Source organism: Gavialis gangeticus, unplaced genomic scaffold (genome assembly GCF_001723915.1).
Source record: "Gavialis gangeticus isolate Ggan-Ray unplaced genomic scaffold, GavGan_comp1, whole genome shotgun sequence".
In the NCBI taxonomy this organism is placed as follows: Eukaryota; Metazoa; Chordata; order Crocodylia; family Gavialidae; genus Gavialis; species Gavialis gangeticus.
Window position 1 is genome coordinate 19,399,254 of NW_017729015.1, and position 8,745 is coordinate 19,407,998.

General features: G+C 52.6%; 1 protein-coding gene across 2 annotated transcripts in view; it reads right to left on the reverse strand.

The window, feature by feature from the left end:
• Window positions 1–1,137: 1,137 nt before the first annotated feature.
• The window catches only part of OPRD1 (opioid receptor delta 1), a 36,149-nt gene continuing 28,541 nt past the window's right edge, over window positions 1,138–8,745 (reverse strand). The window contains exons 2-3 of one of the 2 annotated variants that reach the window (XM_019512523.1): window positions 3,904–4,234; window positions 1,138–2,265 (exon numbers count right to left, since the gene is read on the reverse strand). In XM_019512523.1, the coding sequence (XP_019368068.1) occupies window positions 1,705–2,265; window positions 3,904–4,234 (892 nt within the window). In that variant the 3' untranslated portion in view covers window positions 1,138–1,704. Of the gene's footprint in view, window positions 2,266–3,884; window positions 4,235–8,745 lie in introns of both variants that reach the window. The other variant, XM_019512522.1, reaches the window with a different exon arrangement.

Below are 8,745 nucleotides of genomic sequence, written 5' to 3' on the forward strand. Positions count from 1 at the left end.
CTCCTCTGAGCCCCAGATCAGTATTTAGGTGCCTGCAATGGGCACCTGCGTGCTAGTTCCCATGCTGAACGGTGTGACCAGGGCCCCTAGCTTTGGGGCATGCATTGGAGGGTTGAGCCTCAGGAGTGGATCTAGGCCGTTATCTAGCTAGTGGTGCGGCTTAGAGGCTGCAAGACCCTCCGGCCTGCAAGAGCCCCCATTGACGGAAGAGGACGTCAGGCCAGGAGACTGGATCTCCTTTGGGAAAAGTCCCTTAAAGAGGTTTAGCTTCTGTGTTTATCATCCATTGGGACGGGCAGGAGAGAGCTGTTTAAGAGCTCGCCCTTTGCCCAAAGCTACGGCAGAGCTACAAGCCCAGTTCCTGGAGCCACACTGTACTCATGGCACGTTGGCCCACCCAGAGCGGCTGTCCTGCCACATTGTCACTCCCAGATCATCCCCTCGCATGATCTGTCTGCGAAATTAAACCCCTTGGCTCAGCTGATCCGCTGCAGCAGGGGAGCTGGCTGGATCCTGTGCGCTCCACTTGGCATCAGGTAAGGCAGCAAGGGGCTCTGCAGAGAAAAGAGTGATGGGGCACGAGGCGAGCAGCCGTGTCAGCCAGGCATTGCCTCCTGACTGCTGCTCGAGGGGAGCTATGTACAAGGCATGGGGGCCCGTGCGTGCTCCGCTCTCCTTGCAGGGCTGGGGGAGGACTGGAGCAGCGGGGGAGCAGGATGCATTGGGGCCCACCGTACATAAAGCTGGAACGGGAACGAAAAGAGACAAGGGCACCTCCCAGCCCAAGACGTCTTCGTGCCGTCGTTCGATCCAAAGCGCTGTTACGGGGCTCTGAAGGAGGACCTGCTGCGGCCCGGCGGCTTCCATGAAGGGGTCTCTCTCCACCATCGTATCCTGCTGGGGGTGGGAGGAAGAAACCCTAAAGTTCGAGTGCTCGAGACTTGGCTGCTATGGGCAGGTTGGCACTTTATATAGTTTCATAGATTCATAGTTTCATAGATTTAGGGTCGGAAGGGACCTAGTAGATCTTCTAGCCCGACCCCCCGCCAGCGCGGGAGAACAACAAAACCCCAAAACAAGAAACGGGACTCAAATGAGTCCAGCCAGGTAGGCATCCAGCCTCTTCTTAAAGCCATGGTATAAAGGGTGCCCAGATATCAGTATTTCATCCAAGACTGATGCACGTTGGTGCAGGGGCCTGGACCTGATGATCGTCCAAAGTCTCGTCCGGCCTTACAATGTACGAATGTATAAGTTCCCCCATCCAACCTGGCTGCATGGCGGGGGTGAGGGATGGTGCAATGGTGCTGGTGCTACCGGGTTGCACGGTCCTCCACCTCCAGACTAGCTGTTGTGCAGACCCAGGGGTGCTTGAGAGATGAGCCTCTAAATCCTCCCATTCCCTGTCCTCAAGCCTTAGAAATCCTCACCCAAGTGTCTGTGGCTTTGTGAATGCCTGATCCAGCCCGGCTGCTTCGTAGCAAATCAAGCTGTTGCAATTGCTTTTTTTTTTGCTTTTTTTTTTTTTTTTTGTAAAAAAGAAGGAAAGAAATCAAGTCCTGCACCGGCCGCCCTTCCTCCAGCACCAGTGCTCCCCTTCCGCCTCCTCCGCTAGAACTCGGTGGTGGTGACCTGCGTCACCTCCGAGTGCAGGTCCTCTCCTCTGCGCCCGCGGGAGCCCCGGCGGTGGCTGTCCATGTCTAGTCATGCCGGCTTGTGGAGGGCTTCGGAGGGGGTGCAGGTGGACACGCGCTCCCGGGTGGTGTTCCTCGCCCGGGAAAAGCTGTTCTGCTCCATCCGGGAGCGGAAAGGCAGGCAGAACTCCCGGAAGCATCTCTTGAAGTTCTCGTCCAGGAAGGCGTAGAGGACGGGGTTGAGGCTGCTGTTGGTGTAGCCCAGGGCGATGCAGAAGTGCAAGCTGGCCACCACGTAGGGGTTCTTCTTGTCGATGTCCACCAGAGTCCAGACCATGACGAAGATGTGGATGGGCGTCCAGCAGATGATGAAGGCCGCCACCACCACCAGCACCATGCGGGTGATGCGGCGCAGGTTGCGATCCTTCTCCTTGGAGCCCGAGAGGAGACGCACGCTCTTCAGGCGCAGGATCATGAGCCCGTAGCAGATGGTGATGACCAGGATGGGCACCATGAAGGCAAAGATGAACACGCAGATCTTGGTCACCGTGTCCCAGTACATGGGAGGGTCGGGGAACTGGAGCATGCACAAGACCATCCCGTCTGTAGGGGAGAGAAGAGTAGTACCAGCCTGAATCCTGCCTGTTCCTCAGCCATCAGCTCCCTGCCCCGTGCCTCTCGCTGCCTCCTGCTAAGGAAAGCAGCTTAGAAACCCTCACCGGTTTCAATATACCTACAGGCTCTGGAGAGTCCAATGCTTTCAGAGCTGCATTTGCCAGCCGCTTTGGTGCCAGCCAGCATTTCTAAAGCACTCACCTCTGTATTTCCTCAGTGCCTTTGGTTTGACTGGAGTCAGGTTAACGAGCACCTTGGAGATGCGAGGTTGCCCAGGGGCAAGGACGGAGGGCTTTTGTGTCCCATTGCGGGTACTACCATGGACTCATTTAAAGTCCGGCAACATGTTAAGTTAACCTTGGGTGCCGAATCAAAGCTAGCCTTGGGGACCCAAGCTAGTCTTGGGTGCAGAATCCAAGACCCCCAAACCTAAATGCTCGCTCCAAACTTCAGCATGGTCTCAGTGCAGGTTTTGGAGCTCATGCCACCTCACACCATCTGTTTTTCCCCACCTGTAAAATCAGTCTTGCACACTCTATCTATTGTAAGGCTTTGCATTGCACGCTGCCATTATATGCTTTTTGGGGGGCAGGGGCACTGTGTTTTGTGTGTGACTGCTGTGGGGCCGTGAGCTCTGATCTGGGCTTCCAGGTGCTACTATGATGCATGCACGTGAGTACCTTTTTAGTTCATGGCTGCACGGGATAGCTGTGCAGTGATAAAGCTCTTCGGACCAGCTGTTAAAACCAGCCCGTCTGAAGGATCTCTGTGCCTCATTCAGTCTCTGAGACGGCTAGTTATAGCAGGTATTTTTATGGAAATGGGGTACACTATCTTCCTTCCAAACGTGCTCTTATTCCGAATCAACTCCCTCCGCATCTGTCCTTACTTTGGAAAATATGCGCTTGATTCTAAGTGATCTTATTCCAGTTCAGAGGTAGATTTAAACTAATTTGGGAAAAGGCCCCAATTATTCCAGGATAAGAGAATCGCAGCGCAGAGTTAAACTCTGCAGGACTAGTTAATCCGGATTAACTGCCCCAGACAGATGTAAGGGAAAAGGGCAAGTGGGAGCCAAAGAAACAGATAAAGCACAGGAAGGATCATGAAGGAGCAGCGGGATGGTTTTGTTGTACGCATGGATTTTGGTATCCAGGTGTTACCGAGACAGAAAGTCTGCCTGGGATAATTGCCATCCTCGGTATAATGCCTGCTTTGGGTTTGGCAGCCAAACTTGAACCCCCCGAGCCATTTGCATCACTTTAGAGTCTGGCAGCCCCAAACGCCATCAAAGAGACCAGGGAACGCTAAGATGCACAGTGTGAGGCGGTCCCTCTTCTGAAGGCTTCACGCTAAAGAGGCAGACAAGTGCAGCACGTAGCTGTGTTCCCATTCCCAGGCAGGGAATCGAGGCACAGTGGGACTCTGAGTCATAGGGAGACTATGGCAGAGCAAAAACTTGTACCTAAATCTTCCATGTCCCACCCAATGGCTTTAATGCCAAGCCCACCCTTCATGGATGTGGTGTAGGATGGCATCTAAATGCTAGCTCTGCTACGGGAGAGGCGAGTCGGCTTGCTGTAAGCTCAAGGCACCACACTGGGCAGCTGGCGGGACATGCACGGATGCACTTGCCTTTACGCTTTGTGACGGCCATGATCATGATGGGCACCCCAATCACGGAGGAGAGGACCCAGATGCAGACGTTGATGATCTTGGCCTTGGTGGGGGTACGGAAGTCCAGGGCCTTGACTGGGTGGCAGACAGCGATGTAGCGGTCCACGCTCATCATGGTAAGGGTGAAGATGCTGGTGAACATGTTGTAGTAGTCAATGGAGAGGACGATTTTGCAGAGCAGCTCCCCAAAAGGCCAGGTCTCCATCAGGTACTTGGCGCTCTGGAAGGGCAGCGTGCTGGTGGCCAGCGCGTCCGCTAGAGCCAGGTTGAAGATGTAAATGTTGGTGGCTGTTTTCATCTTGGTGTACCTGGGGGAACAACAGCAAAAGTGGTTAGACAGTTAATCGGGCTTGAGTTGCTGCCAAGTCCACACATGCCGGAGCCAACACTGAGGGGCCCTTTCTGTAAGATGACTATTAGAAGTGGAATGAAAACTTTCCATTTTAAAAGCCCCCTTCCCATCCATACAAGGGTCTTTTTTCCCATGGAGATGGTGTGACACGTCAGTAGGCAAATGCATACAAACCATGTGTCCCTATTCAGGCCTTGATTCAGCAAAATGCATAAGCACCTGCTTTAAATTTACACATGTGGACCTTGAACGTGTCCTAGGAGCTGCATCCCGTCATGGGCAAGGCAGAGTGCTCTGCAAGCCGTAGGACTAGCGGGCACTTAACGTCTTGCACGCAGATATCGCAGCAGATCTTCAACTCTGGTAGATCCTGGGTCAGTTGGGGAAAGCACTTAAGCGTGTGCCTAATTTTAAGCATCTATTCCAGCTAAATTGACTTCAGCCATAGACTCACAGCAAAGTCAGGCTGGAAGGGACCCCAGGAGGTCACGTCTAGTCCAGCCCCTGCTCAAGGCAAGACCACCCCTATTTGAAGAATGGTACCAAATCCTCCCCCCGCCCCCAATATTTCCTTTTCCAAACTAAATAATCCCTGTTCTTTCGACCTTTTTTCTTCAGTCATGTTCCCCGGACCTCCAGTCATTTTTGTTTGCTCTCCACTGGACTCTTCCTGCTACGTCCACGTCTTTCTTGAAGCACAGGGCCCGCAACTAGCCGCAGCACACCAGGTGAGGCCTCACCAGTGCTGAAGACGGCACGAGCACCGTTTTCCCTGACTTTGCATTTGTTTTTAAGTTTCATTCAATTAATTTCAGGTAATTTCTCCAATTTATCAAGATGCAGGTTTAAAATGAAGCACCTCCTATCACCCGTTAGCTGAACAAGGAGGCAGTCATCATTTCTGTAGCTGAGCTGGAGAGAGAAGCTTTAGCTCTGAGGATTCAAAAGAAAGTTGAGATCTCCTGAAAATGCTCCCTTTCAAATGAAATCCACTTTTTCCCTTCTCTGCTCCAAGAGAAGCAGCTGTGCAACCTGCTTCATCTGGTTGCTTTCCTTCCCTTTATTTCTCTCCAATTTTCTACTGGTTTAATCATTGTTATCTTTTGCTTTGTTTTCTACCAAGCTGCATACAGAAATCCAGTCCGTTACCGCAGGGAACCGACGGACCAGAAATACTTCGATTAAACAATAATTCTTTGCAATTATGTAGCTCCTTTCACCCAGATATATTGCCCACTTGAATGCAGCCCATAGGATTTTGATATCAATAATGATTTCCAGTTTGGTAAAGGGAGGCACAGAGGGACACCTTTCCTGGACCACTGAAAGCTGGAGTTTCCCAGTGCCTGGCAATATCCATTGAGACACTGGTGGGCAGATTTTCAGAAGCGTTCAGCCCCCAAAATGTCCTGGATGGGCTAGTGCCTCTTGAAAATGTACCCCCGAGATCCTGGAAGAGAGGCCAAGGAGTCCTGATTCCCAGCTCCTCTAATCCTTAAATAAGCTCTTCCCCTCGTTGGAAAGTCTGGGCCGTGAGTAGACTGGGTCCCAGGAAACTTTTCCTGCCTAAGAGCAGGGGGCCTGGACCTGATGATCTTGTGAGTTCCCTTCCAGCCCCTAACTTCTATGAATCTATGAAATGAGGAGAGAACAAGTTACCTGGCCATTTTGATATCTGTGCGAGGGATGGGGTCTCGCCAGGACCCCTCGCAGACTGTGGGGATCTCTCAGGACTTGTATTTTCCTGTCATTCTCCAAGGATGGGATCCCAGCATGAAATGTTCACAAATACCTCTCGTTCCAGAGCTGCCGGGTTCCCATGTGATTACAAAATCTAGCACCCGACCAGTCCGACCATTTCCAAGTTCGTCAAGGTGCTCAACTCTGGGATCTGCAGGGGTCCAAAGAGTCGTGAAATGTTCCACAATTTGAGCTATTCGTCAGCTAGATCTTAATGGCAAAATGTTCCTGGTCAACTTTCTTATTTAGTCTGCAGAAGAGAAGACCGGGGGGGATTTGATAGCAACCTTCACCTCCCTGCAGGGGGGCTGCAAAGAGGATGGGGCTGGACTGGTTTCAGTGGGGGCAGATGGCAGGACAAGGAGCAATGGGCTCAAGCTGCAGCAAGAAAAGTTGAGGTTGGATATTTGGAAAAACTTTCTCACTAGGAGGGTGGTGAAGCACTGGGACAGGTTACCCAGAGAGGTGGTGGACTCTCCATCCTTGGATGTGTTTAAGACCTGACTAGACAAAGCCTTGGCTGGGATGATGTAGTTGGGGCTGGTCCTGCTTGGAGCAGGGGGTTGGACTAGATGTGACCTGCTGAGGTCCCTTCCAGCCCTTGTTTTCTATGACTTTTTGAAATGTTCCTGACTCTGGAATTTATTTCTCCAGGTGGTTAGAAAGTCCCCAGGTCTGTGCAGTTTGCAGGCAAGATGTGGCCTGACTTGGGTGAAGCTGAGCAGCAGTGATGGGTGGTCAGTACAGCTCGTTGCCTGGGCAGGTGTTGCCCCCTACAAGCATCTGGCTGAAGATGACTGTAACTCTGGGAAGGGCTGTGGTCACAGCTGTTCTCCGGCAGCATGATGCTAAACGTTGTTTTGTGGTTGGTTGTAAATGCATGGGCTGGAGGCCAGGTCAGCTGAACAGATGTTCCTTGATGTGTCCTACCACCAGATGCTAAGATGCTTCAGGGTGGAGTGAGTGGGGTGGGGGGGATGTCTGTTTAGTCTCCTACTAAAAAGAAGCAGTGTGGCCTCTACGCTTTCTGCCTAGTGATGTGCATCATAGCACACGGACTGTTTCCTGGAGGGGTTGTGATGTGAGCCTTGGTATCTGGGGGACCCAGTTGCAAAGGGGCACTGGCAGCAAGTGGCTTCCCATCTCTAGTGACCCTGTCAAACCGTAGTTAGCCCTAGCATGGGTAGACAGGGCAAGGTCAATAAGCCTTCCTCCCATCCCATGGGCCAGCAATGGTTCGGGGCCTTGCCCTTCATAGTTTCATGACCTTACACATCATCGGGTCCAGCCCTGCTGCACTTGGGTGTTGTAACCCAGCACCGTCTGCTATAAAACGGTGCCTCCTGGCCTCCACCCATCCTAGCTGAACTCCAGGAATAACTCTCCCAGCTGGCAGCAGTGGTAGGTTGTCTTAAAGGAGTCACAAAAGGAGGAAAGGCGACCTGCTGGCACACAAGACCTAGGGTGTGATGCGGCAGGGCATGGGGATGCTCCATGTGTTGGGTGGGATTGCTCCTGCTTCCTTCTCTGCATCTCCTGGGAGAATCCTGGCATCATCCTGGAGCTGCCGCTCTTCCTCCGGTCCCATCCCTTGAAATGGAGCTAGCGACGCTCCGCTATTTCGTAAAGCATCCCTAAGGGTTGACCTACCTAGTCCCTATCCGAGCTCCCTCCCCACAACAGCCCCCTCTGTTACTCCTGACCTGATGCTTGTAGCTGGTCTCCAGCCCTAACTGAGCCCTTCATTAGGAGCTAAGTGGCCTTGTTAATCACGCCGCAAGTGCACAGTGCTGGCAGCGCGCGGGGGAAAAACTTCCATTTCCTCCAGGATTGACTGGTTGGGATTCAGCTCACAGGCCTGGGCTCCAAGAGGGTTTCTCAAGCTGCCTGCGACCTACTCTCAAGATCTGTGACTTGCCATGTGGCAGAAGAAAAACACCAAGTGATCTCTGCTGAGGCTTTTTCTCCAGGGACAATGTGTCATTTAGGGTTTGATCCATGGTCGGCGCAGGGGAGTGCAGAGAGGAACGTTGCCTTGGCTTAATTTCAGCCATGGGCTGCTGGTCATGTAGATGATATTATTGCAAGGTGATGCTGAGCACAGCGCCGTTAATTTGTACCAGAAACACGCTGTTCTCAGGACAGGAAGCATCAATAACCCTAATGAGTGAAATGGGCTGTGCAGCATTTTTTCCTTCTGTCTCCTTTTCTCCAGCTCTTTTCCCTTGGCATTTTGCATATTAGGGAGTCTGCCTTGTCTACACGGAAAACATCCACTCGAGCACTTTGGGGCCCTGTGAAGGCAGGCAATGCCAGCAGCACTGTGCACTGGGACTCGGGAGACTCAGCTTGAATCCCCAGCGCTGCCTGGCCGGCTGGGTGCCCGGGAGAGAGTCCCTGCCCCTCCCTGTGCCTCTGTTTCCCCATCTGTGCAATGGGGCTAATGATGCACTGCTATTTATATATCCATCTTCAAAAAGGGGAGGAAAGAGGACCTGGGGAACTACAGGCCAGTCAGCCTTACCTCGATCCTGGGCAAGCTGTTCGAGAAAATTATTCTGGCACGCATCCAGGAGGGGCCAGCAGGGAACGGCATGCTCAGGGGCAACCAGCACGGGTTCATCAGCGGCAGGTCCTGTCAGACCAACCTGGTGGCCTTTTACGACCAGGTCACTAAATCATTGGATGCAGGGGTGGCAGTGGATATAGTTTTCCTAGACTTCAGGA